Source organism: Typopeltis vanoorti, chromosome 16, assembly GCF_054136105.1.
Source record: "Typopeltis vanoorti isolate ZY-2024b chromosome 16, IOZ_Tvanoo_1.0, whole genome shotgun sequence".
Lineage (NCBI taxonomy): Eukaryota > Metazoa > Arthropoda > Arachnida > Uropygi > Thelyphonidae > Typopeltis > Typopeltis vanoorti.
In genome coordinates this window covers 86,335,730-86,361,495 of record NC_143564.1, presented here as the reverse complement: position 1 = coordinate 86,361,495, position 25,766 = coordinate 86,335,730, and the positions used below count along the sequence as shown (strand labels likewise).

Sequence of the window (25,766 nt, the reverse complement as noted above, 5' to 3'; positions counted from 1 at the left end):
TGATTCAGATCTTGACTCAATTTGCTTCTTATCTCTGTGTTTTTTAATTTTCCCAAATCAAACCTTTTTTGTTGATGTTTCTTAAGCATAGCTTTCAGTCTAAGTTGTAACTCTGTCACCAGTAGGTTATGATCAGAAGCAATATCTGCACTAGGATAGGTTTTTGTACTCTTTATAGAACTTCGAAATCTTTGATTAATTAGTAAGTAATCAATTTGGTTTCTGACTATATTCCCATTATTATCCTGTGGTGATCGCCAAGTATACAATCTTCGAGGTGGTAGCTTAAACCATGTGTTTGTGATTATTAGCTCCTCTTCCTGGCAGAATTGAAAAAGATGGTCACTTCTCTCATTTCTTGTGCCCAGTCCATGTTCGCCAACTACATCTCCACTTCTACCTTTCCCAACTTTAGCATTGAAATCACCCATGACTATGTTAATATCATGCTTTTTTGTATTTTTCATTAGTTCTTTTAATTGATCATAAAATTCTTCAATCTTGGTATCACTCTTGTCAGCAGTAGGGGCATAGACTTGTATAAGATTAACATCTAGTGGTTGTCCTTTCAGTTTTAATAACATCATCCTATCTGAGTAAGGGATGAAGCTCAACAGTGACTTATTGATCTCTTTGTTTATTATTATTCCAACTCCGTTTTGATGGTTGTTTTCACAACTTCCAGAGTGATACATTGTCATGTCATTGACTTGAGTTATGCCTGCTCATGGCCACCTAACTTCACTCATTCCTAAAATTCCAATTTCAAGTCTTTTCATTTCTTGGATAGCATTTCTTAGCTTACTTGCTTCATACAAGGTTCTGACATTCCAGGTTCCTAGTTTTACTGAGTGCACCATGTTGAGCCCGGGGATTCTTCGCACCCCTGTCCCATTTAAGGGACGGCGGTAACTCGGGGCCATTTGTGTAGATTTGCTCGCCATGGTGATTAGTCTGGAGAGAGAATAGAGCAGTAGTTTCTCCATTTGCTTTCTGCTCTGCAGTATTACAGACGTACACAATAAACTGTATTGCCATCTGCAATTTTCTAATCACAAGCTTTACCGTCATCATGAGACTTCAACCATGTGTCAGTACTGACAAGCTGCTTCCCTTTGCCAGAGGATTGAATCCTTTATTTTTCCTTGTAACCCTAGGTATGGGCCCTAACCAGGTACTGACAGCCGGAGCCAGCTGAGCCTGGGTTGTTTATAGAGGTCTGCTCCTCTGAAGATTCTTCCGCACATTTCACTGTTGGGATACAAATCCTCTTCCACTGATTTGTCCGTTGTTCTTCACAGAGGTCCATTAGCATCCTTGTAGGGAGTGTACCCTACGGAAGGTCCCAGGGAGCACGACGTGGACTTGCCTCACTTTTTAGTGTTAATGACACAATTTTTTGTTTTTGTGTTGGGTACTGTAAGAGTTTGTGTGTACATACTGACCAGTATGTGTAAGCTTATGGTAAACAGTGAAAGAAAAACTGCCAGAAGGAAGACACAAAATAACCAGAACATAGTACATAAGCAAAGAGGGCTATGATACTGGAAGAAATTTGTCTTGTAAAAGAAGAATTATCACTGATTGGAACATTCTGAAAAGGGCAAATACATTAAAAATGACTAACAAATCACTTTTATCAAGTGTGATGTTTTTAATTTTGTTTATAAAGTGTTATGTGTTATTTATATAGGAGGTGGGATGACCTACTAACTCCTTGAGTGTCAATGTTAGTTTCTTGGCTAGGTGATAATTGGGGTTGTCGATACCTTCAACCATCAGCTGAAGCAGTATGTTCTTCTTATGAATCTTAGGCAGACCATAACATCTCAGGGAGCGAGCATAGAGTGTAAGTAGTTTTTTTGACTCTGTTTGAGGGCCAAGAAGTGCCTGATCTAAGAAATTCTACTGTTTGCTTTTTAATCTGATTAGGTGGGTTATATTTCACGAGTTATCAGAGATTAATTGATTTCACAAAATTCCAATCAATGACACAATTCTTCTTTTACAGGACAAATTTCTGCCCAATATCACAGCCCTGTTTGTTCACGTACTATGTTCAGATTATTTTATGTGGGAAAATACTTTTTACCTGAAGAAAGTAGATACAGCCACGGGCTTGCTGTTATACCCCCCCCCATCACTAGCTCTTATGAGGAAGCTCTTGATGCTCTGGATTCCTTTAATTACTCAAAGTCTAGTTTAGGTACACTAATGATGTTTTCATTATTTGGACCGACAGTTGCCAGACTTTGACATCTTCCTCAACAACTCAAAACAACAAATGCATACAATTCACCAGTGAGAGTCAGAACACACTTCTATTTCTGGATATGCTTTTCATGTCTTTCTTCACTGTTTACTGTAAGAGCTTATACATACTGGCCAGTATATTTACACAAATTCTTACCACCACCTAACACAAAAACAAAAAAATTAATGTGTCGTTAACACTACAAAACATGGCTTTAAAGGTCTGTTCCAATGAGCAAGAACTTAAGCATGAACTCAAAATTATCAGCAGTATGTTCCTAAAAAATGACTATAACTATCAACAGAATTCTTCACATACTGTACCTAGAATAAAAAAAACTAGATTATAATAAAACTGTGACCATTCTATACATTAAAGGGATAACAGATGAAATAAACAGACTACTACACAAATACAACCTTAATGCCACCTTTAAACTCTTGCAAAATTAAAGGACTTATTCAAATCTTCCAAGGTTCCTCAAGGGCTCACTTTAGTGAGTACGGGCATGGCAAACCCGAGGTACCTGATACTGGACCATGCCTTACTTCATGTAATATATATCTGTTATATTATTCTGTAGACTGGTCCCTCCTATTCTTTCTTTGCTTCTTTCTCCTCTCCTTGCTCCTTCCCCCTGATGCTATTAGAGTATTCGAGGGCTAGGGGTGAGTCTTTTCTATCTTGCTAAGTCATTTCGTCATATGCAGCCCCTGAAGGAGGCAAGCTAGCCTCAATAGGTGCCGGTTCCAAGCCCGGATAAATGCGAGGGTTGATGTCAGGAAGGGCATCCGGTCGGAAAACTTCAGTGCCAACTCAAACTATGATTATGAGTCGAAGAGAAAATGATATAAGGGCTAGGGCGTACCCCTTAAGCGACGCGCAGCCACATCGCCCTACAGCTGTGAGAAGTGGACGAGGGCTACCGCATCAAGGGTGGGTGTGGTTAAAGAAGCGAGCCCAGCAGGTGGAGAGGATGTTGCGAGTGGGAACACTGAATGTTGGAAGCATGACTGGAAGGGGAAGAGGTGGCAGACATGATGAGGAAGAGGAAGTTGGACATTTTGTGTGTGCAGGAGACAAGGTGGAAAGGGGGAAAGGCAAAGGAACTGGGAGATGGATATAAATTGTTCTACTCTGGAGCGAATAACGAGGGAAGAAATGGTGCAGGAATTGTGGTGTGTGGCAGAATGAAGGGTGAAGTACTAGACGTGGGTAGAAGGAACGACAGGATCATGCGAATGAAATTGGGTCTTGGAGAAGAGCGGGTGGTCATATTATGTGTATATGCCCCGCAAGTTGGTTGTACAGCAGAGGAAAAAGATGAGTTCTGGAACGTGTTAGATGAAGAAATGAAGGAATTGGAAGAAAATGAGATGGTGATTGTCGGAGGAGACTTGAAGGGTCACATAGGAAGACAGAATAGAGACTGTGAAAGGGTGCATGGTGGCCATGGAGTGGGAATGATGAACCAGGAAGGAGAGAGAGTTGTGGACTTTGCAGTAGCGTTTGATCTCGCAATTGTGAATTCGTTTTTCTTCAAGAGGGAAGAACATTTGATAACATTTAGAAGTGGTAACAACAGCTCACAAATTGACTACATTTTGACTAGAAGAAAACATCTTAAGGTTGTGACAAATTGTAAAGTAATTCCAACAGATCAAGTAGCACAACAACACCGATTGCTATGCGCAGACTTTAAAATAAGATCGAAGATAAGAACTTCTGGTTGCCATGGGATGAAGACAATTAAGTGGTTTCGCTTAAAAGATGAGAGTGTGAGGAATCATTTTAGGGAGAGAGTGTTAGAGGGGATTTCGGATGGACTGGAAGTGTACAAGATTGGTGGAAACATAATTCAAAAGTAATCCTGAGCTGTGCAATCGAGGTGCTTGGTGAGACATCTGGAAAGATTAGAGAGCAGAAGGAGGGTTGGTGGTGGAATAATGATGTACAAGTGGCAGTGACAGCTAAGAGGAAGGCAAAGCAGAAGTGGGATGAGTCAAGAGTGGAAGAGGATAGAGAGGTGTACAAAGAGAGAAAGCAAGAAGCCAAGAGAGTTGTGGCACAGGCGAAGGCCATGGCATATCAAGATCTGTATGATCAATTAGAAACAAAGGAAGGACAGAGAAAAATTTACCAACTAGCGAAATGTAGAAATAAAGCAGCTAAGGACATCTTACATGTGAGGCAGATCAAAGATGATGAAGGAAGAGTATTATGGAGGGATGTGGACATAAGAAACAGATGGAAAATATACTTTGAGGGACTTTTGAATGAGGAAAATGCAAGGACTCACAGAGGAGATGGGCAGCCTTCTGAGGGGATGGTGCAGAACATCAGTAGAATGGAAGTGACGGAGGCCATGAAGAGGATGAGGAATGGAAAAGCAGTGGGCCCCGACAGAATTCCAGTGGAGGCGTGGAAGGCATTGGGGGAAGAGGGAATTTACCTGCTGTGGGACCTGTTCATGAAAGTTTGCCAACAGGAAAATATACCCGAGGAATGGAGGGAGAGTACTCTTGTTCCCATCTACAAGGGTAAAGGGGATGCACAAGACTGTAAAAATTACAGAGGAATAAAGTTGATGTCCCACACAATGAAGATCCTAGAGAGGGTTCTTGATGGTAGATTGAGGGAGGAGGTGGAGATTGCAAAGGAACAATTTGGCTTCATGCCTGGTAGATCAACAACAGATGCTATCTTTGGGTTACAACAGATGATGGAAAAATATCGAGAGAAACAAAGGGAGCTACATCTGGTATTTATTGATCTGGAGAAAGCATACGATAGAGTGCCAAGGCAAGAAGTCTGGAGGTGTCTGAGGGAGAAGAAGGTGCCGGAGAAATATGTCAGGTTGGTGCAGGAAATGTACAGAAATGTGAAGACAAGTGTTCGGACCTGTCTTGGACAGACAGAAATTTTTCAAGTAACAGTTGGCTTGCATCAAGGGTCAGCATTAAGTCTGTTTCTGTTTAATATTGTGATGGAGGTGGTAACAGAGGAGGTGAGAGAAGATGCACCCTGGACAATGTTGTATGCAGATGACATCTTGTTGTGTGTAGATTCAAGAGAAGAAGCGGAAACTAAACTGGAAAGATGGAGAAAAGTACTGGAAGAGAGAGGTATGAGACTGAGCAGAAGTAAGACAGAGTATATGTGTTGTGCAGTGGGTGGTGGCCAGGAGACAAATCTGGAGCTGGAAGGAAATGTCATCAGGAAGGTGAGAGACTTTAGATACTTAGGTTCAACAGTGGAAGAAGATGGAGGAGCTGAGAAGGAAGTGGGATGCAGGATACAAGCAGGTTGGAGGAACTGGAGGGAGATGTCTGGAGTGTTATGCGATAAGAGGGTGCCGATCAATCTGAAAGGCAAAATTTATAGGACAGTAGTGAGGCCAGCTATGACATATGCTATAGAAACTGTGGCCCTGAGGAAAAATAACATTAGCAGGATGGAAGTAGCAGAGATGAGAATGCTTAGGTGGATGTGCGGTGTGACCAGAAAGGATCATCTGAGAAATGACTATGTCAGGGGAACAGTGAAAGTTACGAACTTAGGAGCAAAAATACAGGAGGCAAGGGTGAGATGGTTTGGTCACGTGATAAGGAGGGAAGACGAATATGTGGGAAGAAGGGTCATGCAGATGGATGTGCAAGGAAGGCGGAAGCGTGGGCGGCCAAAGAAGAGATGGAGGGAGCTGGTAGAAGAGGACTTGAAGATGAAGAACTTGGATGTGGTGACAGCCCAAGACAGGAAGGTGTGGAGGAGACTCATAACAAACAGTGACCCCACTTAAGTGGGAGAAGCTGCAGAAGAAGAAGAAGATTCAAATCTTCCAAGGAACCCCTTCATCCCTGGCCTATACCACATTCCTGCCTTATACAAGTGAAACTCTATGCACAATTCCAATCTTGAAAAGAAACAAACTACACATTAAATTTAATAACTACAGAAGTGAATGGAAAGGCATCTTTCATCACATCATACCAAAACTTGGAATGAGTGCATATTTAAGGAGGCCTGTGAAATTCTAATCAACCACCTTAGTCTCAACAATAACAAAATCTCAAGAATATGGATAGCATATATTCTACCCACATAACCTTTTGTTCTACAAAGTCATAAATTATAATAAGGACTGTTGTATGCCAGGATCTTAGCCTTAATATAACAAACACTTATGTTAAATTATTGATTAGCTCACTTTTTCTATATTAAATGATCATATGAATTTGATATCTAGCAATGTAAAAATAGGCCATAACTTTGATGTAAGTTTGTTTTTTCCACTAGAGATGAGGTCAGTAGAATCACAGCTGATCCAGTTAGTGCCACTTTGGCATACTGTTTGTATTGTATTATAATGTAGCTTGTCTGAGTGTATATACGAGGTGGTATCAAAAGGTTTCGAGACTAGCTCTGTTTATGAGAAATTACTTTATCTACGTTTACAAACTATCACCTTCAAAATAGTCCCCTTGCATATCAATACAGTGCTCCCAGCGTTTTTGCCACTTCTGGAATGTGTCTTGGAAGTCTTCTTTTCGAAGCATGTCAAGTACCTTCTGCGATTCGTGCTGGATCTCCACAATGGTGTCAAAACGGTGATCTTTGAGCTGGATCTTCATCTTTGGGAAGAGGGCGAAGTCTGCAGGAACCAAATCTGGCAAGTAGGGTGGGTGGGTGCGAAAGTGAGATCATGTTGTTTCTGGCAAGAAATTCACGTGTGAGGAGAGCTCGGTGACAGGGTGCATTGTCGTCGTGGAGCATCCAGTTTTTCGTGCACCACAGATCCGGTCGCTTTCGGCGAATGTCCTCCCTCAGACGCTTTAAAACCTGGCAGTAGAACTCACTATTGATAGTCTGGCCCCTGAGGACGAATTCTCAATGCACAATACCACGAATGTCAAAAAAGATGATGAGCATGCACTTGGTCGAGCTGCGGACCTGCCTGACCTTTTTCGGTCGTGGAGATAACGTGCCTTCCACTGTGAAAACTGTTGCTTCGTCTCAGGGTCGTACCTGTACACCCAAGTTTCGTCAGTGGTACTGATCCTGTGGAAGATTTGCCCAGTTTCATGCAGAATTTCACGTGTTCTTTGTTCTAACTTGCTGTCGATGATGAAATTGCAGATGTGGTAACGCAGGTGGTCAGAATAGTATCAGTTGCACAGCTCCCAATGTACACAGGACGATGTCTTTTGGCACACTGACGTATGAGGGTAGGTGCTCCCTGTGACTGTGCGTGCAGTCATCTGTTAGTGAGCTACAAACCTATTCTCGAAACTTTTTGATACCACATCGTATATATATATATATATGTGTGTGTGTGTGTGTGTGAGAGATGTGGTATGTGTACTCCTGATGATGACCTTCATGTGAAGGTCAAAACGTTGAGAAATTAAAGTAATTATTCATAACACATCTAGGATCAAAATGGTGTGTCCACTAAAATTAGGAACCTGGAATGTCAGAGCCCTATATGAAACAGGAAAGCTAGGAAGAGCCATCCAAGAAATTAAAAGACTTTAAATTGGGATTTTAGGAATGAGCGAAGTTAGGTGGCCAGGATCAGGCAAAACTCGAGTTAATGACATGAAATGTACAACACTGGAAGAACTGAAAACAATCATCAAAACAGAATTGGAATAATATTGAACAAAGATGCCAACAAGCCACTTTTGACTCATCCCCCTGCTCAGATAAGATGATGTTATAAAAACTGAAAGTTCAACCACTAGATATCTTATATAGGTCTATGCCGCTTTTGCTGACAAGAATGATATCCAGATTGAAGAATTTTATAATCAATTAAAAGTAATGAAAAATACAAAGAAACCTGATTTTATTATCATCACGGGTGATTTCAATGCTAAAGTTGAAGTGGAGATATAGTTGACAAACAGGGACTGGGAACAAGAAATGAGACAGTCTTATTCAATTCTGCCAAGAAGAGAAAATAATAATCACAAACACATGGTTTAAACTACCATCCTGAAGGCTATATATGTGGCGATCACCACAGGATAATTCAAATATAGTCAGAAAACAAATTGATTACTTGCTAATTAATCAACGATTTCAAAGTTCCATAAAGACCAAAAAAACCTATCCTAGTGTGGATACTGTTTCTGATCGTAATCTACTGGTGACAGAATAAATTCCATAACCAGTAGATTACGATCAAAACAAAAAAAAAAAAAAACTTCCGTCAAAACAAAAAGGAAGAAATAATATCTGTAAAGAATGATAAAATACAAGAATGGATGAAATATGTAAAAGAACTCTTTACTGATAACAGACAAACCCAGAAAATACTTATGAACAGATGGAAGGTCCATGACTTCTAAGATGAGAGATTAAATATGTGCTGAACTCAGCTAAAAATGGTAAAGCCTTAGGCCCTGATAGAATCTAAGCAGAAATAGCACAGTTATTAGAAGATTACAGCATTGCTATATTAGTTAAGCTTAATAAGATCTATGATATAGGCATAATCCTTTAAGACCAGTTACAGCCAACCTTCATCATGCTATCTAAAAAAGAAAATGCCAAAACTTGAAATGACTATAGAATGATCAATCTAAGGAGTCATGTTCTCAAAATGTTTCTGAAAATAATTCAGAGAAGAATATACAGAAAATGTGAAGCAGTCATACCCAATTTAGCTTTAGAAGCAGTTTGGTAAAGATGAAGTGAACAAAAAAAGAAAGTGACCAAATGAATAGTCAATGAAGCAAGTATTAATTTGCTTCATTGACTTTGAGCAAGTAATTGAGAAGGTCCAACATACTAAAATGATTGAATTATTAAAAAGAATAGGTAAAGATATCAGGATCATCAAAAACTTATATTGGAACCAAAAGGCATCTATTCACGTTGATGACACTAATACAGACTCCATTAACATCAAAAGAGGAGTAAGGCAAGGATGCATGTTGTTGCCTCTTCTTTTTAGCATAAACTCAAAATAAAATTTAAATATCTCAGATGCTGGTTAAATGAAGAATGCAATCCAGTAGTGGAAATAAAAGTTAATATTGAAATTGCAAGAAAATATTTTCTCCTGATGCAATCCACACTGTGTAACTGCAATTTAAACTTCTGTACTGCTGTACAGTGCAGAAACTTCAACCTTGAAGACAACATCGATAAAAACACTTGAAGCCTTTGAGATGTAGTTATACAGATGAATGTTAAAAATCCCATGGATAGAAAAAACGTCAAATGAAGAAATATTGGAACAAATGGGGAAAATCATGTGAACTTTTAAATACCATAAAAAGAAGAAAAACTGCATATCTTGGTAACCTACTTTGTAATGAAAAATATAAGATACTTCAATTGATTATAAAAGGGAAGATAAATGGAAGAAGAGGACAAGGAAGATAAAGAAAATCTTAGCTGGCAAATATCAGACAGTGAACTGGCATGAGCTCTGAGGGGCTGTTCAAAATGGCTGAGGATCACTCAAAATTTGCCAAGGTGGTTGTTGCCGACCTCTGATAGGAGATGGCACTCAAAGAAGAAGAAATATTCATAACACTGTAACAGTCTCCAAAAAATTTGTCAAAATGAATGCTAATTGCAATGTAACTTTAAAAGAAAAGATATTTGTACTTCCTTAAAGTTCTGGCAATTTTTATTATTATATTATTATGATTATTATTAAACAAGACCTCATGGAGTCAAAGACTCATCTAGGAGGTCCTTTTATCTTACACACACATCTCATCATACCGTGTCTTAAACACATTCAAACTACTTGCAGACACCACGCTCTCAGGCAAGGCATTCCAATCACTCACAACTCTGCACGAAAAAAACCTGCCTCTCACTCCCTTACTCACACCCTCCTCATACAGTTTCCAGGGATGACCTCTGGTTCTCCCCTGATCTCCCACTATTCTCTGTAGAACTTCTCCACCATTGATCCTATAACAACCCCTTACCAACTTGTAGGTCTCTATCATATCTCCCCTCTTCCTTCTCTCCACGAGACTCTGCAAATTACATCTTTTCAATCTTTCCTCATACTCAACATTCCAGAGGTCAGAAACTACCTTAGTCAGTCGCCTTTGGACCCTTTCCAACATCTCTTCATCCTTCTGAAAACCCGGTGACCAAATCTGGGCACAATAGTCCAAGTGTGGCCTAATCAAAGCCTTATACATTGGAACAAGTATCTCCCTACTTCTACATGTCAGTGTCCTCCGCATCATTCCCAGAAGTCTTTGTGTTGTCTTCACAATTTTGGCGATGTGTCCCCTAAATTTTAGATCCTTATCCACTATCACCCCCAGATCTCTTATTTCCTCTACTTCCAACAATATATTCTCACCAAGCATAAATTCTGCATCCCATCTTTGTTTTCCAAATTTTAAAACTTTACATTTTGCAACATTGAACTCACACCCCCATTTGCTTGCCCAATCACTCAATTTATTCAAGTCTTCTTGCAAGGCCACAACATCTTCACTACTCTTTATGGTTCGTCCCAACTTTGCATCATCTGCAAACAACTGAATATCTCCATCCAAATCTTCACCAATATCATTAATATATAAGTTAAATAGTAATGGCCCTAAAACAGACCCCTGAGGCACTCCACTAGTGACTTTCCTTTTCCTGGATATTGCACCCCCATACACAACTTGTTGATACATATCAGATAGCCAGTCTCCAATCCAATGCACTAATCTAATATCCAACCCCATCTGCTCTAGTTTGACTGTCAACTTATCATGAGGTACTCTATCAAAAGCCTTTGCGAAATCCAATATAATTATACAACACAGTAATATATTATAATAATATAATTATAATATATTACTGTGTATCCTTCTCCTCTGTCCAAGGAAGCAGTCACTTTATTGTAATAAGTAAGTAGATTACTAAAACATGACCTCCCTTTAGCAAATCCATGCTGTCCATCAAAGATTATACCATTGTTGTCAACCCAACTCTGGATCCTAGTTCTCACAAGCTTCTCCAACAACTTAACCACAACACCTGACACACAGATAGGCCTATAGTTTGATGCTTGAGTTCGATCACCTCCTTTATGAAGTGGCACAATCTTGCCCTCCTTCCACTCTTTAGGAACTTGACCAAGTGCAAGACTCGTATTAAAAAAATATGTCAAGGCAGGTGTCAACTCTCTGGCACACTCCTTCAGAATACGTGGTGATATATTATCAAGTCCCACAGCCTTATTTACATCTAGTTTACTCAACTCCCCAAACACCTCTTGCTCACTTACAGTCAGTCTCTCCTCCCCATCATCAACTGCTCTTAATCTCTCCATGAAGTCACATTCACAAGATTGAAAGATCTTTATGAATTGCTCATTAAGTATCTCCACAACACATTCTGCAACAGCTGTCTTTATACCATTTCCTCCAATCAATGTCATCCTTCCATAATCATTCTTTCTTTTGCTGGCTACATATCGAAAGAACTCCCTAGGATTCTTTTTGACTTCATTAGCTAACTGCTGTTCATACTTCTCTTTAGCTACTCTCACCAACCAAGTCACCCTCCTTGCCTGGTCTTTGTAGACCTCATGAAGTTGGTTACTTCCACTTCTCTTATGCTGTCTCCACAATGCCTTTTTTTTCTGTATTGCATGCTTAATCTCTTTATTCATCCATCTCACACCTACCTTATTTAACCTTCTCACCCGTGGTATACATTTAGACATTGCATCTACTAAATAGTTTTTGAAAATCCCCCAAGCTGCATTGATCTCTTTTCCAGCTAACTCCTCATTCCATGCTACATCTGCAAGCTGTCTCCTGAGCTCTTCATAATCACCCCCCTTGTAGTTCCACATATACCCTTTTTTCACAGGGGTCCTTGCACTGCTGGCAACCACCCAGGTAATCACTTCATGGTCACTTTCACCAATTGGTGGATGATTTGACACCTCATTTATAATTACATCCTCCGATGAGATGACCAAATCCAAGACCCTTAATCCTCGTGTGCCCTCTGTTACATACTGTCTGAGGTAGTTATCCCTCAAAAACTCAAGAAACTCATTTTCTTTACTTCCAGTTGCTATCTCTTCAATCCAGTCTATATTGCCATAATTAAAATCACCCATAATGATCACCCTTTTCTTATTTGCTTGGCTTATTTGACTATACATTTCACTATCACCACCATCCACATTACCAGGTCTATAACAACATCCCACCAAGTATTTGATTCTATTCACCTCTATCTCACACCACACTGCCTCAAAACCACTGGCCCTATTTCCCTCTTGCATCTCTACCTTGTATGGACATAACTCTTTCTCTATCATCAATAGCACTCCCCCTCCCTTTTTATCCCTTCTATCCTCACGAAACACATCATACCTTTCCATCTCTATTCCTGTCAGGATGTCGTCCTCATCTAACCATGTCTCACTTATTCCAACAATCTCTGGGTACACAGACACAATTAGTGCAACCATTTCATCCGCCTTGTTTCTTATGCTTCTAGCATTGGTATACAAACACAACAACTCATTTCTGGATCTACAGCTAGTTCCACTGATACCATTCACTCGATGTGCTCTCTCCATGCTGGACTGGGGCCATTTCTCTTTCTGATTCTTCATTTTAGAACCCTTTGCAACAACATCTGTTTCCTCTTGATCCCTGGTCATCCCATTACTTTCCTGCCTACACATTCTCTCACCTCCTCTTGGAGCATCCACCTTTCTCACGCTGTGTATCCCTGTCCACCCTGGGCCTCCCCGTTTCCCTGCTCCTCTTGCACACCCATTCTCTCATTTTCTATACTCATACCACTCACCTCTCCATTCATTTCCACTTCTTCAATCTCTCCTGTCTTACTCTCCTGCTCTTCCACATCACTCCCCTCTCGATCTGATTCATTTTCTCTATTCACTTCTCTACCTTCCAGCAGCAGTCTCTCAAGCGACTCACACCATAACCACTCAAATGCAGTCAATCGCTCCCATACAGCTCACTTCGTCCCTCAAACTCATTCCACACATTAACAAACTGTACACCCATCTCCTCACACATTTCAGCCAGAATACCATTCATAATCCTTGCTCTCCGCCTCATTTCACCACAATCATACCTAGGCAACACACTGACCACCCTTCCTGTCACACTATTCTCTTTTATCTTTCCAAGCAGTCTCTTGACATTCATTTTGACATGCTCTTTGTTCTCTCTCAAATCATTTGTACCAATTAATACAATTAACTCTTTTGCTCGCTCCCGCCTCATATCCAATGCCTCAATCACTCTACTTATTTTACCGCCTGGAAAACATACCTTATGCATTTTATCCTCTAGCACACCTTTAATAATGGAGTCGCCATACAACGCCACTCGCTCATCTTTCGTTAACTCTTTCATGCCATCATGATTTATTTTAATAGTTTTGACCTGAATTCTCTTAATTTCATTCCGCATCCATTTCATTTCTTGCCTCATCCAATCTAATTCACTTTCCGAACCTCGCGACACATTCTCTCTATCATTAAATCTTTCTTTCTAACTCTCGACCCCCCTCTTCTCACATTCCCTCTCATTCATCCTTCTTTGTTTCCGTACTTTCGGTCCAACATACGTCCAACTTTCACTATCATTCTTCTCACTTTCACTCTCATTTATCTTTCTTTGTTTCCGTACTTTCGGACTAACATGCGTCCAACTTTCGCTATCATTCTTCTCACTTTTACTGTCATTCATCTTTCTTTGTTTCAGTACTTTCGGTCCAACATGCGTCGAACTTTCGCCATCATTTATTCTTTCGATTTTTTTATTTTTGCGATTTCTGCATTACGCAAGTTCTACTTTCATTCGTTCTCTCAATTTCCTTTCTTTCCACCTCACTTTCGTCCCTTTTAACATCCGTTACGGTTGTCAAATCGCTCTTTTTCTTTTTTCCTGATTTTTTAACATTTTTTCGCTTCTCTTGCTCACCATCCATTTCTTTCAAACGTGCAATCGCGACACAATCAGTACTAGCACTTTCTGTCATCAATTTCATATTCGCATTCATTAGTTCTTCGTTCAGGTCACACTTCGCACACACCCTTCTTCCATCCGCACTAAACATCCACAAATCATTTATGTAATCGAAGGAATACATATAACAGACCTCACACTTAACGAAACGACTGAAATCTACATTCAAATCATGGAATGACAATGCCGCCTCCATTTTTTTTTTTTTCTCTCTGCCGGTTACTAGGTCTAATAATAACGATTTCGTAATTTAGTTTAGACAAGAAAAAAAAAACCACACTAATAATACCGGTAGCGTACAACGTTTACAGCCACTCTTACTCAAACAATTACGCATATATACTTAATTATTCCTAGTAAAAACTTATCTGAATCAGGAGCTCTTCAAAACACGTCCGCCAAAATAAGTTTCCGTCGAGGCGGATTTGAACCACCGACCTATGGATTTCAGTACTGTTACACATCTACAGTCCACCGCTCTGCCAACTGAGCTATCGATGGAACAACAGACTAAGGACATAAATCTCTGTACTGCTTTCACACCTTACTTGAAACAGGCTGCTCTCATCTCCATTCCTAAAGACCAACTCCCTCCTCTCTTAGCAGCTCATAATACTGTATATAAAAAGTTTCCTACTTCTACATGTTATCATATCATAGGCAGGCTGGAAGATAGGTTAACGTCTGTTTGAACAAATGTAAACATACACACATTAGTTACCTTCCAGCCTACCTATAATAGGCTAACTTTGAAAGCAGTAAAGATATTGTATTTCATTAACATCTGAAATAACAATGTCACACATAGAATGGAAGTAACCTGCAATACTTTCCTGCAGCAAGTCTAAATATGCAATTTTTTTTTTAAGGGTGAGTAGTTACTCATAACAATCAACCTAACTTAAAATATAGCTGTGAGAAAATCTCCAAAATATAAGAAACTATAATACTTGGGCATCCTGTAAAGAATAATCATTTCTTTCTCTTTTCTCCTTTACATCTCTTCTCTAATGTACTGTTTTGTCAAGCTCATGCTTGTTTTGCAGAAAGCTCTACTATTTCTTTCATTACTTCCAAGATATTCTCCTCATTTTTCACCACTTAAAAAAAATCATTAACATATTTAGCAATTCTTAATCAAAGCACATCTTTCTTCTAATATGGATGGCCATTTTTAGAGTAAATTTTGTAGTTATTTTTGCTATGTCCTATGTAAACTGAACTGATTTTTCACAAGGAGCTATTATTTAATGAGGTTGGACTCAACATCATTCACTATATAAGTATATATTTTGAAAGTTTCAATCTGTTAATTAGAGAAGAAAAAGCAGAAGTTCATCATCATCACCAATTTCCTGAAATGTACCCTCAAAGGATGTTCAGGCTACTATGACAGCACTATATGATTAAGTTTACATTATTATTAATCTCCTATGATTAAGTTTACATTATTATTAATCTCCTATCAACAATTTTTCTCCACATTAGTCTATTACTTATCAGTGCCCCAATAGTGTTGTATCTAACATTTTGCTCTTCTAATCACTTCACTTTGGTCTTAACTTCCTCTGAGTCTTTTCCCTACCATCTTAGCATCAAACACCTGTTTTTTCTAATCTATCTTCTCCCATTCCGTTAAAGTTACCATACCATCTGAGATTAGCCTACTCACACATTCTTGAATGCATACAATGTCAAGTTCCTTCCAAATGTCTTCATTTTTAATATGATTATGACCCCTGATATTCAGGCTCATAGTTTTTTTCTCAGAACTCTCTCTCATATCTGTGGTCTCTAATCTTTAACCAAGTGCTGCTTTATTTCTAATCTCACCCTCAGATCTATAACTTAAATAAAACTGGTTTCAACATGGTCTTGTATGCAGCTAGTCTGGTGTTTTAGTTAATTTCACTCTTATTTCATATAAATTTATTCAACTGACTCCACATTACACCAACTTTGCTTATTCTGTTGTCCATTTCCATATTTAATCTACCATCTTTGCTAAACCTGTGCCTAAATAGTGAAATATTTTACTTGTTTCATAGATTCTCCACACTAGTCTTGAAAATGCAGCTGAAGTTTTCTATAGGGGGTAAATATTTTCATAGTTTTGGTCTTTTTTATTGCTGATTTTCATGCCAAATTTGTTATAGCTCAATTTAATTAGAGAATCAAAAATTGGTGATGCCAAACTAAGTTCTTTGCCAAGTTTAATATCACTGACTGTAATATCAGATTTAATGCCACTTTCTTCATAATGCGATCCATATAGATGAATAACATTGGATAACATTAGATGAACAACACTGGAGATGAGAAAAGCAATCTTGTCTTACCCCTGATTTTACATCAAGCCAACTTCCCTTCAATTCTAACTGCTGACTTAAAACTTAAATATACACTATGCATTTACCACATATGATTGTTGTGTTTTGAAAAGCTTTTCTCTCGGCACCTTATGCCTTTTTCATATTTACAAAACTTAAGTACAGATCCTTGTCATATTTTCTCACCTATTTGTTTTAAAGTGAAAATCTGATCTTGACAACCTCTATTTGGCCTGAACCTAACTTTTTCTTCTCCAAGTTTCTCAGGGGGTGCTTAAAGGGTCAAAGCTGTATAACTGAGAGGAGACCTCCACATAGCCTTTAAAGAAATGCGGAGAACCGACCAGGGCTTCTGACCTAATGTCCAATCCTCACCTTCTCGTGGTGCACCCTGTTGGGTATCTACTTTGATACTGAACGAACGAGGATGGGCTGGCAATTTGGGATTTAGCCGACCAAATTGTATTCTTATTGGTTAAACCAAAATAAAAAATGATGGTACAACATGACAAAATTTCATGACGGATGGGGCATCGCCCGGTTAAACAAGACCCCTGTTGTTTTCGCCAGGGAACCAGGGCGAACAGCAAAAAGTCAGCTACTGGAACAAATCTGAAAACAAACCCCAACTCAACATCACCAGAGTTAAAGATCGGTACTATCAACATAAGAAGCCTGAATGGCAAAGAAATGGAGCTAGCCGAAGAATTAGATAAGTACCAGATCGACATAATAGGGGTGACTGAAACAAAAAAGACCAAAACTGGTGAGATCTTTCTGAGCAATAAATACAAAATGTTATATTCAGGCAATGACAATCAAGGAAAAGAAGGAGTAGCCATAGTATTCAACACAAAATATGAGGCTAATCTTCTTGAATGGCAGTCAGTCTCAAGTAGAGTCATGTGGGCAAATATGAGAATGGGGAACTGGACAATGAGACTTATTTGTGCCTATAGTCCCACAGAAGGTTCTACTAAGGTAGAAGTGGAGGAATTTTTTGACGCTTTAGAAAAAGCAACTGACACAATGAAAAAGGAAAAGTTGGTCCTTGTTGGGGATCTAAATAGCAGAATAGGAAATGATTATGAGACATACAAAAATATTTTGGGAAAATTTGGAGAAAAGAGCAAAGCTAATAATAATGGCAAATATCTGTTGGATTTCTGCTCAGGACATGGACTGGTTATTACTAACACCATGTTCCAACATAAAAATGTGCACAAATTCACATGGAGAGAAGAGGCTAGGAATAAGAAAAGTCTCATTGACTATGTTATTGTTGATAGTGATGTTTTCTCCCTGGTGCAGGACACCAGAGTGTACAGAGGATTTGAAATTGGAAGTAATCACTATTTAGTCTTGAGCAGGATAAAATTGAATTTCATATTGAAAAGAATAATATGTAAGAAAGTTTTAAAGCGAATAAAAGTTGAGCAGCTCTCAGATGTGAACTGTAGACTAAAATACACAAAGATTATTGAAAAGAAAATGAAAGAGTTTGAGAACAGGAATCAAACCTTGGAGATTCAGTGGCAAACTCTGAAGAAAACATTGATTGATTCTGCCAGAGAGGCATGTGGTGAGGTTGCGTGCAAGGATAAAAAAATCAGAACTCCCTGGTGGACACAGGAAGTTAAAAAGGCAGTGAAGGAAAAGAAGAAAGCATATCAAAAGTTCCTGGCAAATAAGTCAGCTTTTACTCTTACAGAATACAGAGACAAATGCAAGAAAGCTAAACAGTGTGTAAAACTAGCTAAACAAAAGTCATGGGAGGACTTTGTCAAGAATATAGAAAATAAATATCAAGAAGGTGGGAAAATATTCTGGAGGTTGTTGAAGAAGCTTAGGAATGGAGGAAAGAGTGCTGTAAAAGGAGTTAGAGATGATAAAGGTGACATGAAAATGGGAGAAAAAGATATCCTTGAAGTATTGAGTAAATACTTTGAAAAACTGCTAAATGAAACAAGCAGTGATGACAGCACAATGATAAAAAACACTGACCAGGCATTCAGTCAGGAATACATATCCATACTTGAAGTAGAAAAAGCCATCAAAGGCTTGAAATGTGGAAAGGCAGCAGGAGTAGATGATATTCGACCAGAAATGCTGAAGTATGGTGGTATGAAAGTCTTACAGTGGCTGCACTGCATAATTCAGAAAGCCTGGACAGAGGGACGAATTCCCGATGATTGGAATAGAGCTCTCATAGTACCCATATATAAAAAGGGATAAAACTGAATGTGAGAATTATAGAGGTATTTCCCTACTGAGTGTTCATGACAAGATCTATGCAAGTATACTTGAGAAACGGTTGAGAAGAATTGTGGAAGAAAAGCTTGGTGAAGAACAAGCTGGATTCAGGCCAATTAGAGGCTGTCAGGATCACATCTTCACTTTACGACAAACAGTCGAGAAAGCATGGGAATATAACAAAGATCTGTATTTAAGTTTTGTCGATTTGGAAAAGGCATATGACAAGGTGCCAAGAGAGAAGCTATTCAATACGCTACAGGTGTATTGTGTCAATGGGACATTATATCAAGCAATACTTAGTCTTTATTTGAGTTGTAAGTCAGCAGTTAGAATTGAAGGAAGTACAGGAAGATGGTTTAATGTTAAATCTGGTGTGAGACAAGGATGTACATTATCCCCTCTGTTATTCATTATCTATATGGATCACATTATGAAGGAAAGTGGTATTAAACCTGATATCAAAATTGGAGATGTTAATGTCAGCTCTTTGCTTTATGTGGATGATGTTATACTTCTAAATAAATCCGCTACAAGTCTGCAAGATTCTCTGACTAAATTGAATAGCTGTTGTAATAGATATGGTATGAAGGTCAGCAATAAAAAGACAAAGACAATGAAAATAGGCAGAATCATTGAAAATGTCAACTGTGTTGTGAATGGAGAACCTGTGGAACAAGTAAAACATTTCAGCTACTTAGGCACGATTTTTACTGAAGATGGTAAATTAAATATGGAAATAGACAACAGAATCAGCAAAGCTTGTATGGTGGGAAGTCAATTGAATAAATTCATATGGAATAAGAGAGAAATTAGTCGGAACACTAAATTAGCTGTGTACAAGACAGTGTTCAAACCAGTTTTAACTTATGGATCTGAGAGCTGGGTCAGAAGTAAAACACTTGACCAAAGACTAGAGACCGCAGATATGAGAGTCCTGAGAAAGATTAGAGGCGTGAACAGATGGCATCAATGGCAATATCATATTAAAAATGAGGATATTAGGAAAGAACTTGACATTGTCAGCATCCAGGAATGCGTTAGCAGAGCTAATCTCAGATGGTATGATCACTTAAATAGAATGGGAGAGGAAAGATTAGCAAAACAAGTGTTCTCTGCCAGGTTGGCAGGAAAACGACCCAGAGGAAGACCAAGATATAGGTGGATTGATACGGTACAAAGTGCCTTAGACGATAGAAATATAAGATCTGATAATGTTGGAGTCTTGACAAGTAACAGACTGATTTGGAGGAAAATTGTAGATAGGAAGTTAGTAATGATGTAATTTTTTCATGTAGTACTGTCATATCCTGTACACCCCTGAGGGTACATGGCAGGAATTTGATGATGATGATGAGTTTCTCTTCTACAATTTTTCTCAGTCTCTTTTCAAGCATGCCTGCATAAATCTTACTGGAACACTTAGTAAAGAAATTCCTCTATAATTCTTATTCAGCTTTATCCTCTTAAAAAAAAAAAAAAAGTAACTATGATAGATCTACTCCAATCATCTGAAATGTGACCTTCTATAACCAGGCTCTCCAAATTATTCAGGCACTGCAAAATTTTTACACTTCCAAATCTGAGTATTTCTGGTTGAATATCATGTAATCCAGCTGCATTTTCCCATTTCAAGCTTTTGATAATTTTTTCTATTTCAAGTATTGATATGTACTCCTGTTTGAATTCCTCTCGAAAGTTTTCTATTATGCTCTCTGTCACTGCTTATTTTGTTTAACAGTCTCTGAAAATAATTACTCCTGACATATAAGATATCTTCATCTCCAGTTTCATTGTCACCTTTTTCATCTTTGATTCCTTTTAAAGTACTCTTTCATCCATTTCTAAGTGTCTTCAATAGCCTACAGAAGATTTTGCCATATTTCTGATTTTTAAATGCTATATTCTTATTATGGGTATCCCCCAATAGAATGGAAAAAAGCAATTGTGATTCCTATCTTTAAGAAAGGTAATAGAGATGACCCTAAAAACTATAGAGGTCTCAGTATACTAAATTCATGTTACAAAATATACAGCAGAATCTTAAATAACAAACTAATGAAATATTCCGAAAACTTTATTCTAGAGGTACAAAATGGATTTAGAAAAGGACGATCATGTATAGACCCAGCCTTCTGCCTAAAATTAATAATAGAGAAAAGAAGAGAATATAATTTAGAAACACATGTTGCATTTATTGACTTTGAAAAAGCATTTGTCAAAGTTAAAAGAAACATATTAAAAGAAAGACAAATACCAAATAATATCCTAAAAGCTGTCAAGTATATATGAAAATAATCAAATACAAATAAGATTAAATCATGAGCTATCATATACAAGAGAGATAAACCAAGGGGTCCGACAGGGATGTTCCTTCTCAGCAACTCTTTTTAATATCTACTTAAATGAAATAATAATAAAATGGAGTAAAAATTTACATCAAGGAATTAAACTATCACCTACAGTTAACTTAAACACTCTCCTCTTTGCAGACGACCAAATAATAATTACAAATTCTGAAGATAACTTACAGAAAGCTATTTTAAATCTAAATGAGATATCCAAAGATTATGGTATGATAATATCAACGGAAAAATCAAAAACTACGGCCTTTAAAGGACAAGATACAGCAAGAACTAAAATAGTATTAGATAACAAGATCTTAGAACAGGTGAATTCATTTAACTACCTAGGATGTATGATCACTTATGAAAATGAAAAAGATATAAACATAAAAATTGCAAAATATTTAAAAATAACAGGAGTAATTAACTCTATATTTAAACCAAACTAGTTCAAAAACAAACCAGGCTAAAAGTATACAATACATTAGCCCTACCGGTCTTAATGTATGGAAGCGAAATCTGGACAATAAAACAAAAAGACAAACAAAGATTAACAACAGCAGAAATGAAGTTTATGAGAAAAACTGCAAAGTATACCCTATTTGATCACAAAAGAAACGAAGATATTATGAAAGAATTAAACCAAGAACCAGTAATTGAAAAAATTAAAAAATATAAACATAGATGGATGGAACATGTTCAAAGAATGAAAACAGAAAGATTACCAAAACAAGCCTTAAAGTACAAGCCATTAGGAAAAAGAAAACCAGGACGTCCTCTTAAACGTTTCAACGATGACTTCTAAGGCCGGAACAGGCCATACTAAGGCCTAAATCCTTGATACATATGATGATGATATGATGATATTCTTATTGAAATCTTCCCATGACTTCCATTTAGCTTTACACACCACTTAGCTCTCTTACATTTTTCACTGTATATTTTTGGGGCATGTGCTGACTTATTTACTAGGAACTTTTGGTATGCTTTCTTCTTTTCCAGTACTGCTTCTTTTTCTTGTGTCAAAAATGGTGTTCTTATTTTTCTATCCTTGCAGATAACTTCACATATGTTCCCCCCCCCCCTAGGTGAATCAATCCATGTTTTTTCCAGAGTGTGTCACTGAGACTTCAAGATTTTTCATTTCAATATCATCAAAGAATGGCAGCATGATTATACTGTGCATATATACACTGTAATACACAATATTTTAAATATTTTTAATATGATCTTTGTACTAATTTTCAACATAATGAGAAAAAGTTTTAAATTTATGAGCACAGGGATTGGAAAGCCATTCTTTTTTCTCCTGTAACATACCAATAACAGGTTATAATTAAAAAGTGAAGAAATACAGTTTTTAATTAAAAAAAAAATTATGCTGCAAAATATTTAAAAAGTGATAAACTGAGTGACTGGTGATACCTCTGTTCACCAACCATGAATATTCATGTTTTGACCTCATGAAATTTTTATTTCTTTCTTCTTAAACTTTTACTATCAAACATACAAGTCATCCTTGACAGTGGAAAAATAAATTTACAGAGGAAAGAAGTTTTTTGCACAGACAGAACAGGCTGCTAGAATGAATAATTAAGGAACTCAAAATACATTTAAACAAAGGATTTACAACTACATAGAAGAATGAGACACTGACTATTAAGGCATGATAAAAATAACTTACTTGTGCACCCTTCATTATACGCTTGGTTTTGGTATTCAGATAAAAATCTCCCCATAAAGTTTTTCTTAAAACCTCTTCTTTAATTCCTAGCTTGCTGGCATACAATTTTGCAAAGTGATCCGTTCTAATTAAAGTAAAGTAATTCAGTTCAGTAATATATGGAGTTATATATATTAAAAGTATAATAACTGCACTCAGAATAAGTATTTTAATTAAGTCCTATACTTACCCAAACCCCCAACCATCTAAAGCACTAGCAAATATGACATTTCTTTGTTCTGGTGAGAAATATACAGAAGAATCATCTGTTTCGTCAAGACCACTACTCCAGTCAAATAACTAAAAAATTACAATATTTTTATTTCATAGTAAAATTTCTAGGTCATAATTATCTCTTTAAAATTCACTTATCAAAATCAGATGAACTTTCAGATATACATTTCAAAGAAAAAAAAAATTGCCAAATAATAGCTTCGAATATGATTTACAGCTTTTGCATATTGACAATAACTTATGTGTTTATAGCTACCTCAAAACAGTAGGTATTTTATTTACATTTAACTAAGTTCAGAAACATTAACACAACGAATAGGAAAATGTTAAGAATACACTTAATTATTAGTTAAACTACTACAAATTTTACTTACGTAACTTTTATCAGCACAGAATTTTTGCACCAGTAGATTCCGCAATGAAAATGTGCAAACTACACATGCACAATATAAAGTAACATGGTCTGAATACATTAAGGTACTAATGATATAATCTTAACAAGAGAATTTAAAAAAAAATTCTGGAACTTGTGAAGAAGACCTATTTCCCATAAAAGGAATCGTTTTAGGTCCATCACTTCTATTTAAATGCAGATGATGTAGCAAGGTTTGATAACCTTCTGTACAGAAGTGTTCTATGAGTTAACTACTTATGGAGAACCTTAACCCCCCCCCCCCCCCCAATCTGGTGGAAATAGCATGTTCTGCAAGTCCCAATTGTTCTGGTTTTTTAGGATTTAATGTAGTCTAGATTTTCATCATGATACAAGGCCATCAATCTATCTGTTTGGCCAAATATATTATAACCCACACTGACAAGGAATTTTGATACACTCCAGGGTGGGCCAAAGACAAAAGTTTATCCTTTGTAGAGCCATGAAAAGTAGAAATTGTTGAAAGTGAAAAAGGGCATTAGTAGGCCCTTTCGTTTAGTGTCACATGGTGATCAGCAGTCATTTTACACAAATTATGGACTCTACAACCATGTTATAAATAATTATTTTAATTACCCGACGTTTCAATCTTCATATTAAGGTCATCATTTGGTGTGTGTGTGTGTGTGTGTGTGTGTATACATATATATACACAGAGACAAGCTAAAATACATTTCACACAGTATACTGAAGAGACAATGATTTGATCAAAGGTCATTCTACTGGCCTGACTAGTGAAAATAAAATCACAATAAATAAATGAAATAAAATATATTAACTACATCTAAGCTATATTCTATTTAAGACAACATCAGAGAACCAGTCTTTCATACAGATAGTTTTGTTATTACAGTAAAAATTATGTCCTAATTTAACATGACAGTTGTCATATTAGATTTAGGATCTGGATTACCTATGGTCCTATTTATAATTAACTCTTAGGGAGGAAGGTTAAGTGGGTAGAATATGAGCCTTCCATATTCTTGGGATTTTTAGACCATCATTATTAAGATTAGGGTGATTGATAAGAATCTCACAGGCCTCCTTAAATTTACATCCATACCATATTTTGACATGATATAAACAACAGGTGCTTTTCCAGTCAATTCTATGTAAAGATCCACAATGTGGTTGCTGACCTCCGACAGGAAATGGCACTCACATCATTTCTTTCTCAAATGTTTGAGACAATAGCTGATGATGATGATCTTTGAACAACTTGAAGAGAATCATGCTTATATGTTTAAGAACTTAGCTAGAAGCTTAATTTATCACTCCACTAATCGCCGCAACATGTCACACACAGCAGAAAAGTTTCTAAACTTGTGAAGTGGGTTTTTCTCATTTGTTTGCTAGAAATCTTAAAATTCAATGAAAAAAAAAAAAAAAACTGTATTCAAGTGCTGTTTTCAAACAGACTTATTACTGGAGATGAGATTAATCACAATTTCAAATATCAATGGGTTGATGGCAAAAAAATTTCTGTCAACATGTTGGAAGTTTTTTCACTTAGTTAGACTATAAATTATATATTTAGTTTAATCCTTTATCCACGTGTAAGCAAGCAAAGCTTGCGCCTGAAGTATCGTCAAGACCGGGGCAACTTGTGGCAAAGGTGGAAAAAACTTCACATCACTTGTCTTAGTATTCCATAATGCAAAGCACATCTTCTTGCGGACATGTATAATGCTATGCATTATGGGAAGGGTCACTACCCAGACCAGTTATCTTTCTTTGCCACGAGTTGCAAAGAAGGATAACTGGGAGATTGCACTTAAAGAAATGTCAAATTTTGTCTGCAATAATCTTTGTAATTGTAATAACTAAACCATGGGCCTATGTTAAAATAATGTGGCACATGAAATCATTACGTAATGCTGTTATCCCATCTCCACATATGGCAATTTCAAAAGATGTGTGAAGTATGCTCATCATGTTTGGATGTCAATACATGACCATATGTGGAAGTCAGGGCCTTTGTAAGGTGAAATGTCGAGAAGGACTTTGTTTTAGGTTCCTCAATCTTCTCTTACCTAGGTCCACTGCCACGAATCAAAAGAAAAGGGTTGTATGTCTGAGGGTTCTCAATCGTCTCCTACCTGGGCTTTCTGCCATGAGAAGTATTGTGTTGATAGTCAGGATGTCTCGCTAGGAAAGAGCTGCACATTGCTGTCATGTTAAGGGCTCTA

General features: G+C 37.4%; 1 protein-coding gene and 1 non-coding gene across 2 annotated transcripts in view; both read right to left on the bottom strand.

The window, feature by feature from the left end:
• LOC150098172 (elongation factor-like GTPase 1) overlaps positions 1–25,766 on the bottom strand; it is a 451,514-nt gene that overhangs the window by 297,947 nt on the left and 127,801 nt on the right. Inside the window, exons 9-10 of the mRNA XM_090406579.1 lie at positions 23,101–23,210; positions 22,872–22,995 (exon numbers count right to left, since the gene is read on the bottom strand). Coding sequence (XP_090262705.1) covers positions 22,872–22,995; positions 23,101–23,210 — 234 coding nt within the window. The remainder of the gene's footprint in view (positions 1–22,871; positions 22,996–23,100; positions 23,211–25,766) is intronic.
• TRNAY-GUA (transfer RNA tyrosine (anticodon GUA)) lies at positions 14,670–14,760 on the bottom strand. The gene is given in 2 exon segments: positions 14,670–14,705; positions 14,724–14,760. It is a non-coding gene; the product is annotated as a tRNA-Tyr (tRNA).